This window comes from Triturus cristatus, chromosome 11, assembly GCF_964204655.1.
Source record: "Triturus cristatus chromosome 11, aTriCri1.1, whole genome shotgun sequence".
In the NCBI taxonomy this organism is placed as follows: domain Eukaryota; kingdom Metazoa; phylum Chordata; class Amphibia; order Caudata; family Salamandridae; genus Triturus; species Triturus cristatus.
The window spans coordinates 159,878,915-159,894,191 of NC_140594.1; the positions used below are offsets into that span (position 1 = coordinate 159,878,915).

Genomic DNA, 15,277 nt, shown 5'->3' on the forward strand with positions numbered 1-15,277 from the left:
GAGTCCATTAAAGCATGAACGTAGCGCCCTATTAAGCATGTGGCATTAGTTGACTTAAGCACCATGCTCCCAGATGAAAAGACCTTTTTAGCTGACTGTTCGATCTTTTTAGAGTCCCTGTCAGCTGGTGCTTGAGGGAAGGCACCTGAAGATTGCTTCGAACAGGAAGCTTGCTCTACAAGGCTCTCTGGTGAAGGGTGCAAAGAAAGGAAGCTCGGGTCCCCCGGTGCCACTCTATACCTCCTTGCCACAACTCTGGAGACCGCAGGTGAAGAAAGTGGCTTGCGCCAAACGTCCATAACAGGCTCTAAATTAGTCTCATTAAAGGGTAACAAAGGCTCAACGATGGGAGAGGGTGAATGAAGGACTTCAGTCAAAAGGTTTGGCTTGTATTCTGCAGAGGGCAACAGTAAGTCCAACAACTCTGCAGCCTTCCTGATGACCAAATGATAAGGAGCCAACTCTTGTGGAGGAGAAGATCTAGCAGAAGAATGCTCCCATTCTGGAGTGGTATCTAGTCCGCTTGCCTCCTGAATGCCCTCAAATTCGACAGTGGAGTCACCAACTTCACCTTCTTCCACTTCTTCCCTATATTGCTCCTCCTCCATAATCCTCTGAGCCTTTCTTCGAGGACAGATCCGAGGGCACGGCGTCGGCGGCACGTACGCGGAGTCGGCGCCACCGAACGTGGAGTCGGCGGCGCCAGACGCGGTGCAGATGGAGTCGGCGCCGGCATCGAGGGAGGCTCCGATGAAGGCAAACGGTCCAGTCGAGGCCGGGAGGATGGATCTCCAGACGGGGCCGGGAACTGCCATGAAGGAGCCATTGGCAAGAAGGGCATAAAAGGTGCCTGAGCATAATGATGCGGCACGCCCAAACTAAACGCCATTGGACCCACAGGACCAGAAGGTGCGCCGGATGGGAAGGCAGCTCTTTGGAAAACCCCATACATCGCATTAAGGAAATGCGTCGGATTCGCACCCGGGGTCGGGAAATGCGAGTATGGGTTCAAACCTGAATCTGGTCGAGGAGTAGCTGGAGCCGAAGTATCCTCAACCGGAGCTGCAGGTTCACCTTCTGGCACTGGCGAAAGATCTTCCACCTGCTCCGGCTCGGCGTCGGAAGCCTGAGAACCCACTGGCGCCGGTGACTGCGCCGGTGACTGCGCCGGAGTTAACGTGGGCGAAGGTGTCTTCTCCGGAGATACACGAGGAGAAGGGGAAGGCGAAGGAGAAATGTAATCCTTACTTCGACGTCGAGGCGACGGTGACCTCGAAGCCTTACTCTTCGACGATTAGCGCCGAGAGCTATGTTTCCTCTTCTTTTTGTGCCTTCTCGACTTCGAAGTGTGCGAAGTCGACGACTCTGGCTTTGACTTCTCTTTCTTCCTACCTCTGCTCTTCTTTTTCGCCTTGGCCATGAAAAGCTTTGCTTCCCTCTCTTTCAGGGCCTTGGGATTCATCTTTCTACAGATGGAACAGTCGTCCACATCATGGTCTGAGGAAAGGCACCATAAACAATCTTCGTGGGGGTCAGTGATGGACATGTGACCCCCCCACATTCCCTAAATGGTTTGAAACCTGACTTTCTCGTCAAAGACATAGCAAATCCAGAAACAGTAACCCACAGGAAGACTACAAAGTGCCAGGAGAGTGCTGGAAAACCGTTACGCGTCGACGGCACAGAAAAAAGGGAACAGACGTCATCACGCCGACGTGGCTCTCTTATGACTCCGGTGACGTCATACGGAGTCGCGAGCGGAGTCGAGGTATTATGACGTCCACATCGGCATGGAGAGCTGGGGGAAAAATTCAGTGGAATACTGGCGCAGGGGATATTCACAAGGTGAGGAATCCACTGGCAGATGTATCCATCAGAATAAAAGGTATAGTGTGCCTGTTGATGATTATATGCATGTGTTTGTAGAAAAAGGAGTTTGGTGAATAGGGAACTAGGTCCTGATGAAAGCCTAGGACTCTTTTTAGAGCCACCACATACGCTGAAACATGTTGACCCATTCAGATGCAGGGATAATACAAAATCCCAGCCATCATCATACGTTTTAATCATCCTCTAGACCTAGCCCCATTAAAAGCACATCTTTGGCTTAGGGTACTGGAATTTTTAAACCCTCTAGATCCTGTCTCCATATCTACCCACCCACCCTCAAAAGTATTCCTTGCAAATCAAGGAGCCCATAAACTGCTAGAATGTTCTCTGCTGATGATGAAGAATGATACCCTGGTGGGTGTAAGAGGCCAGTTATGTCACGTTTTGTGAATCCTTTTGTCCAATGCATATCAGATAGACATAGGATGATACATGGGACACCTTACACAAAGTATTTACCCCTAATGTGAGTCTTTTGTGTTCAGCTTGGTCACTTTTGCTTTTTGTGGTTTACTGTATAGCCAGGGAGGATGCAAATTACTGATCACGCTTTTCCTCTCATTCCCGAGGGCCTCCGTCCAAAATTGGATATTAAGGTCCCCCTCAGTTGTGGACAATGTACCCATGTTGGTGTATCTTACAGTTTTTACATAATTTTGGTATTTGATGGCTGAGAAAACCATCATTGTGCTGAAACCCTAAAGAATGCCACACAAACACATTGCCTTTTGGCACGTTTGACCAATAAGCAATGCATCTGTGTTGGTGTTCCTTAGAATTATAACACAATGTTGCTTTTCGCAAGCTGTGAAGAGCATTATTGAGTTAAAACTAAAAAAACACCCACACGGAGGGGATGGAAATGTGGCATTGAAACTGGTTTGAATCTCAGCGCCAGCTCAACATCCTTTGACTCTGGACAAACCACTTAATCTCCCCGTGCCTAAAAAAAATATGAATGTGACCTAGTGTAATGTAACTGCCGTTCATCCTAAGTACTCCAATACCTTCAGGTCGAGTTTGTTCTATATAAAACTGCAAAAAAGAACAGAGAGAGATTAAGGAAAGTGACAGTGCAACAAAGAGTTCAAAAGTCGGTATTTCCCCCCTTATCAGTACATACTTTAAATAGAAAATATATGAAGAAAGCACTTTGAAACGTGCTCTGGAACTGCTGTAGTGAACCATGACTGCTAAATAAAATAAATAGAAAACTGAAATGTCATGTTACAAATGGATACTGATGACTTTATATGAAGTTCACTTTAAGTATACCTCTCAGGCCTTGCAAGACTCTTAAAACATAGACACATGGTCAGTGTTTTATTTTGGAACCTGGCAACCGGTGGAAGCCCGTATCAATGCCAGGGGCCCTTTGAATGTACCCCCTCCTCTCAAGTCTGGACAGTGTGAACATGCTCAGTGGTGGGCCTCAACTAGGCAATCAGATTTTCCCTAAAGGAACTCACAGGCAAAGGAAATGCTGGCTTTTGCAGAGCACTTGGGTCAGCAGGAAACTTAAAAAGCATTGGCATAGCCAATAGGTCTTGCCTTTGGGACCTTATAAGTGTTTAGTTATCCAGCACAATATCCTTGGTGCAACAACATAAACTGTTGCATGGCTAAACACTTATAAGGTCCCAAAAGCGAGACCTATTGGCTAGGCCAATGTTTGTTTTACTCTGGTATTTTAACCGTTGCATGCTCAGTTTGTAGCTGAACTATCCTAAGCTAATCTTTGAACTTGTGACCCTTGGGCTACAGCAGCTTATATCTCTCTATATATTGACTGACTTACATTACCAGATGTTCCCCTGTGAGCAGACAGCGGGGTCACTGAGAGTTTTTGTGAAACAAGGAGAACTACATATTAGAGTATGCTGAAACTGGTGCCTTGTTTGCTATCTCCTACTGCGATCGTGCAAAGGCCCTTATAACCCTAGACATGCATGCTTCCAAGTGTTAATGAGAGGTTGAATATTTAGGAGGGATGCAGTAGAATAAGTAGGTATTTGCCAGTCATGCAAATCGCTCGTTGGAACAGTACTGCTCTCCAGTAGGTACAGGCCTGCTCCAACAGCTAGGATAAGTCCCCTCCAGATCAGACACTAGCAGGCCTAAACCAGTTACCGGCTACTTATGCTTAGTCGGTGAGATCTTTTCAAAAAAGGGGGAGAACCCAATAACCCTCTGGCATCTGGGTATGTAAACAATATGTAAAAAAAGGATAATGCCTAGGGACTAATATCCACGTATAGATTCAGATGAAAAGATAGATGAATTATCTCCTCTCTAGAGTAATATTTTTTCTCCAACCAACACTGTGTTGCTTTATTTTATGGCTAAGTCAACGGCGATTCCAATAAGAGCAAATGATATATAGAAAACTTAACTTTTTTTGTATGTGAAAGTATATTTATTTATACCCCACTTTTTCTGAAATTCTTTCGTTTTTAAACATATATATACAGTAAACAAATACAATATTTACAATACTTACATATAACTACACAACTCAACATATACATATCAACAAACGCCCTTTGTTTATACCAGGATGCTTCTGGGCTTATTTAGACACAGCATTCCAATATATCAAAGATCACTGATCCAGAGTCACTGCGAGATTTTGTCGTTTATAATCTCCTAATTATTTTGAGTGCTCTTTCAATAATCATTTCAATCCATAAAGCAAAAAATCAAACGAGTGTCTTCAAAACCAAAATGTCGACGCGTTTCAGCCTTATAACTTTTTCGGCCTCCTCAGGACTAGGGCATCCGAACACATAGATTTCAACCTACAAATCAATGGTCATTATTACTATATACATTATATACACAGGAACAAACACACTATTTTACAATTATTTTACAAGGCACTAAAAACTGAAGTGGCGGCCCAGACAAAGCAAGAGAGATTTAAAATTAAACACCCAAAGTGTGAATCAGACCTTATTACCCAATCTATCATATCACCGATAGTGGATTTAAAGGAGTTAAGTGAAAGAGATACATAATTATCTAAAATAAACCTAAAAGTATGTCTAGCTTCTTATGCCAGGAGAAGCCTATTACCTCTTGTCCCAACAGAATCTAATGGAACAACTGGTCGTCTTTTCTTTAAGTGATTCTTGTATTTCTTGATGGGCTAAAAGTAACAAGAGTACATATCACAAAAGCAAATCATTCTATCCGTAATAGATATATCTAATTTCTAATCAGGAACTTATAAGTCCATTTCTCGATATATCGGGATCTCTATTGTTTCAAACTACACCGATGAGAGTCGTAACATTGAAGGAAATCCACTAAATAACATTAAAAACCATAGAAAGCACCTAGCATTGCTTGCACCTACGAGTCATCAAGAGTAAGTAAGAAACATACCTTTTAAGTCACTTATTCACCATAGCGAAGCCATTCATTACTCGGTTTTCTCTATCGGTATTTGCGTATATACACGATATTCTAGCGTTTCACCTCTGTCAAAAAAGACCCAACACAAGAACATAAATCTAAGTACAAGGCCTCCTATGTCTTACTGAAGCCTTCGCAACGCGTACCCGGTTGTCCGTTATTCTCACCTTTAAGTATAAACCCGGGACCAACTTCTACCGTTCTTTCTCTCTAGTTTGAGAGGATTGCGTCCATAGTCACGTGGTACGGAAGTTTATTTAAACACGACAAAGCGTGCCGTAAACACAATGGAAGGACCAATTTTTACACGGGAAAAAAAGAAAGAAAAGAGACAACAGCGTTACCGGCCGTAAACCTAGTAAAGGGACTATTTTTGACTGTAACAGGGACTGCTCCTATATAAACGCTAAAAAGACGTGGATAACCATTATAATTACTAGAAATAATTGAAATGCGATAAAGTCCATGTTTACACCTCATATTACCGCCCACCTAGGAGATCACTTAAATCTTCCTATATTCAATGCTAAATTAAATACTAACATCTAAAAAAACGAAGTGTATATTTTTTGATGATATTTCTATATTGAAATCATATTGTGCCTATTAAGATGAAATAAAAACTAATAAACACCTTATACCCCAATGTGGTACCGCCACTCCTTACATTCTGACCTTTCATAATACATGGTTGCAAGTAATTGAGAACCAGCCATAGCACGAAACATCATCAGGAGAACATATGAGCCATTTGAACAAATCATCATTGTAGCAGTGCCCAGATCTCATCTTTATCATTAAGGCCTAACGTTGTGGTTTGGTATTTTGCTATCAGCCTGGCCTCAAGTCTGTTGAGTTTCATTTGTAACTCATTTTTTTCAAAATTACCGACTAAACACATTACTGACCATTTCAAGTCATTCTCTGAATGTTGATGATTCTGAAAGTGATGCACCAGCGGAGCCCCCTGGACATTACATTTAATTCTTGATTTGTGTTGCAATATACGTTTCTTTACATGCTGTATTGTCTGGCCTATGTAATATTTATTACATGGACACTTTATGCAATAAATTGCATTTTTGGAATTGCAATTGGAAAATGACTTTTGGTAGTGTACCAGGCCATTGATCTCCAATTGCTTGGAGTCTTCTGTTAGGTTGCATGCCGAACAGTTTTGGCATCGAAAGTGGCCAACTACAGGTGGCAAATTCAGGAGGTTCCGCAGATCTTTTCTAGGTATTTCTGTCTGTCTTGTGGCCCTTACAAGTTGTTGGCGGATATTTTTGCCTTTTTTGAACGCAAACAAAGGTTTAGAAATTCCTAAGGACTCAATTATTTTCCAGTTTTTTTAGATGTTAGTATTTAATTTAGCATTGAATATAGGAAGATTTAAGTGATCTCCTAGGTGGGCGGTAATATGAGGTGTAAACATGGACTTTATCGCATTTCAATTATTTCTAGTAATTATAATGGTTATCCACGTCTTTTTAGCGTTTATATAGGAGCAGTCCCTGTTACAGTCAAAAATAGTCCCTTTACTAGGTTTACGGCCGGTAACGCTGTTGTCTCTTTTCTTTCTTTTTTTCCCGTGTAAAAATTGGTCCTTCCATTGTGTTTACGGCACGCTTTGTCGTGTTTAAATAAACTTCCGTACCACGTGACTATGGACGCAATCCTCTCAAACTAGAGAGAAAGAACGGTAGAAGTTGGTCCCGGGTTTATACTTAAAGGTGAGAATAACGGACAACCGGGTACGCGTTGCGAAGGCTTCAGTAAGACATAGGAGGCCTTGTACTTAGATTTATGTTCTTGTGTTGGGTCTTTTTTGACAGAGGTGAAACGCTAGAATATCGTGTATATACGCAAATACCGATAGAGAAAACCGAGTAATGAATGGCTTCGCTATGGTGAATAAGTGACTTAAAAGGTATGTTTCTTACTTACTCTTGATGACTCGTAGGTGCAAGCAATGCTAGGTGCTTTCTATGGTTTTTAATGTTATTTAGTGGATTTCCTTCAATGTTACGACTCTCATCGGTGTAGTTTGAAACAATAGAGATCCCGATATATCGAGAAATGGACTTATAAGTTCCTGATTAGAAATTAGATATATCTATTACGGATAGAATGATTTGCTTTTGTGATATGTACTCTTGTTACTTTTAGCCCATCAAGAAATACAAGAATCACTTAAAGAAAAGACGACCAGTTGTTCCATTAGATTCTGTTGGGACAAGAGGTAATAGGCTTCTCCTGGCATAAGAAGCTAGACATACTTTTAGGTTTATTTTAGATAATTATGTATCTCTTTCACTTAACTCCTTTAAATCCACTATCGGTGATATGATAGATTGGGTAATAAGGTCTGATTCACACTTTGGGTGTTTAATTTTAAATCTCTCTTGCTTTGTCTGGGCCGCCACTTCAGTTTTTAGTGCCTTGTAAAATAATTGTAAAATAGTGTGTTTGTTCCTGTGTATATAATGTATATAGTAATAATGACCATTGATTTGTAGGTTGAAATCTATGTGTTCGGATGCCCTAGTCCTGAGGAGGCCGAAAAAGTTATAAGGCTGAAACGCGTCGACATTTTGGTTTTGAAGACACTCGTTTGATTTTTTGCTTTATGGATTGAAATGATTATTGAAAGAGCACTCAAAATAATTAGGAGATTATAAACGACAAAATCTCGCAGTGACTCTGGATCAGTGATCTTTGATATATAGGAATGCTGTGTCTAAACAAGCCCAGAAGCATCCTGGTATAAACAAAGGGCGTTTGTTGATATGTATATGTTGAGTTGTGTAGTTATATGTAAGTATTGTAAATATTGTATTTGTTTACTGTATATATATGTTTAAAAACGAAAGAATTTCAGAAAAAGTGGGGTATAAATAAATATACTTTCACATACAAAAAAAGTTAAGTTTTCTATATATCATTTGCTCTTATTGGAATCGCCGTTGACTTAGCCATAAAATAAAGCAACACAGTGTTGGTTGGAGAAAAAATATTACTCTAGAGAGGAGATAATTCATCTATCTTTTCATCTGAATCTATACGTGGATATTAGTCCCTAGGCATTATCCTTTTTTTACATATAGTCGGTGAGATCTAGCATGTGTCCTGAGGCACAGTGAGCAGGGAACCCAGGTGTGGGCATTCCTGTCGCTATTATGGCGTCTACTGCAACACGTAACAAAGTGATGTTCACTTTAGATTAATTGCAGAATGAATAAGGATGTTGTGCTTTGCATCGCTAATAAGGATGGCAGACCGCCTAGTTAACCATGGCTGTTTTCTGTGACCAGTCGATACGTTTCCTGTCCACAGGGTTGCCTCGTTATGAATGGTTTTTCTCTCCACTGGATCCATTTTCAGTTTCTGTACATCGCTACGCCAAAATATAGACCCTCTCAGGCGATTAGCATGCATGATTATGGCCATTTATACAGGGCTTATACATACAGTGCCATTCAATACTTACAGAGCGGCCTCAGGTGCCACCAGATTGCCTCTAGGAGCATGAAACAACTCCTTGTTGTCCGAAAAGGAAGCTAGTAGGGCAGATACATGAAACTTCTTCTGTTATGATGCCAAAAACCTTGCACCAGTCATGCCTGTTGACAATAGCTGTTAGTGTTGCTCTGGTCAGTTGTACTACCTGGGAAGATGAGATGATTTTATTTTATTTCACCTGTGATCTCCTGGCTGTAGAGATCAATCAGCCCAGTGCCTTTAGTTTGCCACTATTTTTTTTTCAGGGTCAGTGTCGGACAAGATCATCTGATTTGACTAAAATTGTATGTATAGTGCGCTCACTTGTAGGGACTCTCAGCTGGTGCTCTTTATTCATTAGCCTGCTATTGTCCTTCACCTTTTCCTTCGGCACACTAAAGTACACAGCTTGGGGCACTGGGTCAGCCCACTTTAGCTATTGGCTAAGTTCATGTGAGTGACAGCATTATGCAGTTTCACAACGAGCACATCCACTCACACAGTAGTTCCAGTCACCACCTTAGGATATTAAAGCAATGTGTTCTTTTTGTGACCATAAAATATTTTTTCGTTTAGCCAATAGATTGGCTAGGTTTCAGGCAGCTTCCCCAAAGATAAACTTCTGCAAAAGAAATGACAAAACAAGATAAGGCATTTATTGACCGTGCCAAAAGACTAGTAGTTAATGTCGGACGGATTGACTTTGCCAATATTTGTTTTACTTTGTTGCGTGGGCGAAAACTTCAAATTTGCAGTAAGGTTTGCCCGCTCAACAGAAATTCTTGCATTAAAAAAAAGAACTATAAAAAACATTTAAAATGCTGTCCATCTAGCACTGTATGGCCCCCATACCATGCTGATTACGTTTAGGACACTTAGAGAAACGCATTGCTACGGAAGCCTGCAGGTGGTTCTGGGCGGGCAGCGCTCATCCCGAACAGACTTGTGTTCTGTTCAGTGGCATCGTGTCCCTTTCTGCCGAGGCATCTGTTCCAGTGGTCTGAACCCCGACCCTCTCAGATCAGAGCATAATGCAGGAACACTTACCAAGTGTGCTTCCAGGCAGATGTGGGACGCGCAGAATCCCCAGTAGATTCCTGGCCTTCTTCTCTTCTATTTTGTATTTATTTGTAGGAACTTATGGTCAAACATGGTGTGCCTGAGTTACTAGAATAGTACAACCCAAGAAAAAGGACAGGTAAACCTGCTTGTGGCCGCTGATGGTGCAGAGCTGATACCGTGTGGTAAGGTGTGTGTCGACTGTGGCCTCGAGCGGGCCTGCTCCCGGGTTTCACGTCTCCCTGCGCATGAGTCATACCTGGCCATGTCCGCCTGCCCGTCCCCGTCCTGTTTTGTGTGCGTGTTTGCCTTGCGAGACGCCAAGGTGATGTCACACTTTCGCCTGAGCCAGGTGCCAGGTGGCGTAATGAGGCTCACCTGCCTACCGGAAGTGCTGATCCAGTGTCCTTGGGAGGACCATATTTGTTAGCCATTGTGTTAGGCGCTTTCATATTGCCTTCAGCGTCGCTCACCTGGACCCGAGCACTTTCCCACAACTTCAGGAACACCTGGAAACTCGCATTTTCCGGTCCGATATTTAGTAACCGACTTTTACATTCTGCCTTTAGCGCAGTGTATCCGAAAGGGCGTGCATTTAAAGATGAAGCGATAACATTCAAATGAATCACTTTGACGCAAGCGCGGCCGCGAATGCAGCTGCGGCACCCCGCGATTGGTGCGCACGCACTCGCGAGCCGCTGCTCGTAACCGCAAGCCATAGGCTGAAAGTCCAGCAAGTGGTGCTTGCGAGGCGCTGCTCGTAACCACAGGCCACAAGTCCAGAGCGATTCCAAGAGGTCGTTTTTCTAGAGCAGCGAAATGCGCGCTGCGTTTGGCTCGACCCAAAAAGGGCTTAGCACGTGGAGGGTGGGAGAGACTAAGCCAAGGTGCTCCTTCTCAAATCAACAGTCAGTTATCTGTAGGGTAACAGCAGCTTGCAACTGACCTAGTGAGAACACCTGTTGCTTCGATTTCCATACCTCTGGAACTTTATCCTCATGAAGACAACTTTTTAACCCTTCCTTAAAACAAGGAGCCCTGCAAGTTTTCTGGGTCCATAATTGATGTGCCACGGTTTCTTCCTTTGAATTCTGGGACATGTAGTTTTGTTTATTCCATCATAAAACAGCACCACAAGTTCCAGAATCCAAATAAGAACTTGGAGTAGAAAATTGAGAGATAATAGAGCCTTCTAAATGCAACAATTTACAGTCTTCAAAGAATAAATTCGATCTAATTGGGAACTATGCAAGGGAATGATTATTAAAACATTCAAAAGTTTTAAATATCGTGATAGCAACGTAACTGTAAAATTGCAACTCTAAAGAATCGAATGATTTGTAAATGTATACAAACACTTTTGGATTCGAGGTTCGAAGTCATTTGAAACTTTGCTAAAACACAAACATCATGGACACTTTGATTCACTTTCTGTCCGACACCGAGCCTCCAGTGCGTCCGTCTTCTATGTAGATGATCGTGGGCGCTCCCTTAGCCACTCTGTCATCTGATGATCTGCAGACTCATCTAACCTGCAATCAGGAACCCAGCTCCAGTACATTTTAGACTTGCGGAAAGAACGCCGACGCTCCTGGCTGCGGTACTGTGAGAAGATTGTCCCTTTTCCATGTCTACCCCGGGAGGATGAGTTGCCAGGATCGAGCTATTGAGATCGGAAGAAGGCAGAGAGCTGGTGAGTTCCGTTTGTAAAGTTATATGCTGTTTAATTGTGTAGCCCCGTTGTTTGCAGGACTTCTGAATGTCGCAGGGTAATTTGCATTTATACACTATTAGGAAAGGAATTCAAGATTTCGTTACCACATGAATTATTAATAATTTGTGGGAATTTCCTAAGTGGGAGGGAGCGGTGATGCCATCTGGCATTTGCTTGAGGAAGACTACGGCATTTCTGTGTGATTATGCACGACAGCAGTTTGAAATGTGTCCCTTGGCTATGTAAATATCGTCGTGCTGCTGTGTGAAGGTAAATACTTTGTTTTGTGAGACCGCTGGAAACAAATCACATATCTCGTGGGCGGATAAGCGATCGAAAACATTGGCTTTTCATTTAAAACGTTATTTTCTAGTTTTGACAACAGAACTCCCAGAACGTATAACAAGCGCGTGTGCCTCGCGCAAGTAGGGGTTGGGGGAAGTGCGGCCGAGAGCAGGCAGCGTTTCGCTTGCGGGAGCGAGCGGCGCCAGGAGCGATAATTGAGAACACATGGCAAAAAAGCTCGCTCCAGCAAGGGAATAGCCAGACGTGTACGCGATGCATTGGAACCAATGTAACGCGTGCACGTTTTTGCCCGCAAAGCTGTGCCGATTCCTAAAGGTCTCTTTCCTATGCAGCACATGCGTGCTGCGTAGGCGGGACCTAAAAAGGGTGTAACATGCTAGGCCCCCCCTTGGTTCTCCCACCACCACCACCAGCACATTCACAGCTGCTGGAATTATGACCCTCTCAACGGCACACCTGACGAGGGAGGAGATGGGGGTTTGGGCTGTGGACAAAGACTGGGCTAAAGATGCACTGAACCCTGCAGTAATGTCCTGTCATCCTTTTCCAGAGTCAGGAGAGCATTGCATTGTAGAGACAAACACCAGCAAGGTGCCTGGACCCTGCACTCCTCCAACTTTCTCCCTGTTGGTCTCTATTTTACTGTCATGTTGTGGCTGTTTTTTTTTTCTTTTTTCTGTTGGCTCGGCTGGTACTGGGAGCTAACTCTGAGGGAAAGGGGGTCCAAAAGGGGGCACTACAAGGAATGGGTTTTGAATGAGGGACTTTAAATGCATATATAAGTGAATTCAAATATGTATATAATAAAGGAAAGTAAGGACAGAGATAACTGTTCAAGATTTCCAAATTAAAGGGAATTAGCACAATGCATGAGTGGGTAAGTAGTTTCAATGCAAAGATACTCTTGCAACTCGAAATGATAGTTACTGCATGAAAAAACCTCCCGGAAGTGGAGACGAGCAGTGAGATATGAACTCAGAAGGTTCTTCAAGTGGACCTTGCTGCAGCCCTGAAAGGACCCTGCAGAGGCTCTCTTCAAATGGCCTTCAGTTTCTTTCGCGCCTGCATAGCCTGCGGATGGAGTTGGATGAATTCCATCCTGAAGTTCACAAAACTTTGAAATAAATAAATATTCCATCTAATTGAATCCATGATGAAATTTTCCTTTTTGTTTTTAGGCTGGCACACTTACGACTAGAGTAAGCAGCTTTTCACATTCTGATCAAAGCTTCGAAAATGACAGCAATTTCGCATTTAAAAAAATAAAAATCTGTTATTAAGAAGTAAACAACTTTAAGTATTCATGAATTGCAAAGAATAGGCAGCATGTCTTACTTTTTGGCATTCACAAAGAAGTTTAGGTCACTGAATACTTAGAGTTTCTTTACTTCCATATCCTCTTCCTCTCTATAAGTAATATATATATTTATATTCATGTGCTTATATTTTCATTAAAAGAAACCAGCCAGAAAAGGAAAAACAACTGAAGTAAAATAGGAAAGTTCAGTTTTATTTACATATTGAACTGTCTAAGAATAGCAGTAGGTAAGAAACATCGTGAGTTGAAAACGGAATGGCCCTTTGAAGGTTCCAGGAGTGACTGCCACCATACGAGTTTGATGAGCCCCCATGGGTATGAATTCACGGTTATAGATGAGTTGGATTTTCCGAGTATTACTCAATAAAATCTTTGATATACATGAAAGAGAATAAGTAGCCAGCTATACATATCTGTAAGGTGATACATCTTTGCGACAAAGAGCCCCTTATGCTTTTAGTCAGGGAGTCGTAGGTAAAGTGGTCGAGACCACAAAATGGGTCGGTAAAAGCCTGTGGAGGGGAGGGGGGGTCACATGGTGAATCCTGCTCTTTGGATAGGATACATCACCATCTTCTAATGTTGAAAATAGGAGGTTCAAGGGTCGCATATGGAGGTTGAGGGTGACAACACTATTGTACTTCAGGTAATGAAGGGAAATAGGTTCACATCAATGAAATGTGGGAGAAATTCTTCCAGTGCAACAGAAAATGGCCTGTAAAGATTGTACACACTAACCTTTTCCTCAATAACATCCACTGTGATCCCGTAGAGGAGGAACGCCTTGAGCCCAAGTATGTCTCCCAAAACGTGCTCCTGTCGGTAGTTGTTGTCAATGACTTCTTCCCAAGACTTGGCAGCGGTGCTGTATGAAGAGACTGACCGGAAATGATTACCAGCTAGTTAAATGCACTGCAATATTTAATACAACTTGGCAAGCTAGGCTAACAAAATCCTTTAACCCATTGTTAGTTCCAAAAAACACATTCACCCAAATGAACAATACATACATGTATGATTTGTAAAATATTAACATATATTGGAACTGTCTTGGTATAATCAATCACCCATCACTCCTCAACCAAACCTCGAAATGTAACCAGCAAAACTGATGCTGCCCTTTGTGTAGCTTTTGTTTGTTCTTGATACCATTTACGTCATACATGCTTTTGCAATAATAGAACTGACCCAAAACACCACATGGACTGTTTTTTAGGTCGAGCATTCAAGACCTCTTGTGACCTCTTGTATATACTTTAGTATATACTTATATGTGTATGTACTTTTTGGGCTCTGGCGATCAGCCCTAGGACTTGTCTCCTTCTGCTTAGGGACTTTTTTCTGTTCAACTGCCTCTATTTTACTGTCTTGATAGAAAACGACCAGTAGAGATCAATAAATACCAGAATTGCGTTCTGCTGAGGGACATCTTTTAAAAAAAATTCTGGCAACTGCCTCTATTTAACTTTCTTGATAGAAAACGACCAGCAGAGGTCAGTAAAATAACAGAATCACTTTAGCATTCTCTAGATTCCAGTCCATAGAAATTGTCTTCCACGAGCACCCGTAGACAATAATATTTTTTTCAAATCTTCTATTTTCAGTGATATGACCACCGAAGCCCCTGATTTTATATTAAAAACAGAGCTTTGGACCATACGATTTCCAGCTGAATTCAATATTTCTCTCCATGTGTTCCCAAACCTGGCATGTCACGCAGTTTGGTGCTTACTTTCCCTCCATGTTAAAGAACAGTAGATGTTTCAGCATCCAGGCTAACGTGCTGCATAGCTAATTGCATATAAGGTCCCAAAGGTGAGACCGATTCCACTGCAAATGCTTGTTTGACCTATTGTGGACTAGTTGGGCTTGTTTGTAATGACGCGGGCCGGGGCGAGCCAAGGACGGGCTGACGGGGGTGGCCGGGCGAATTCCAGGCCATGTGGGCAAACTGATACTGCCTGGTGCGGCGTCCGGAAGGGGGCGATTACAGCGGGCCTAAAGGCGGAACGGAGGATCACTTGGGACTACTGATTTGATCCTAAGTGCACCTGCAGCAGGAGGGCCACAAG

At 42.6% G+C, this 15,277-nt stretch overlaps 1 protein-coding gene across 1 annotated transcript in view; it reads right to left on the reverse strand.

Annotated features, from left to right (window-relative positions):
- LRRC43 (leucine rich repeat containing 43) overlaps positions 1–15,277 on the reverse strand; it is a 528,148-nt gene that overhangs the window by 247,035 nt on the left and 265,836 nt on the right. Inside the window, exon 8 of the mRNA XM_085632775.1 lies at positions 13,944–14,083. Coding sequence (XP_085488901.1) covers positions 13,944–14,083 — 140 coding nt within the window. The remainder of the gene's footprint in view (positions 1–13,943; positions 14,084–15,277) is intronic.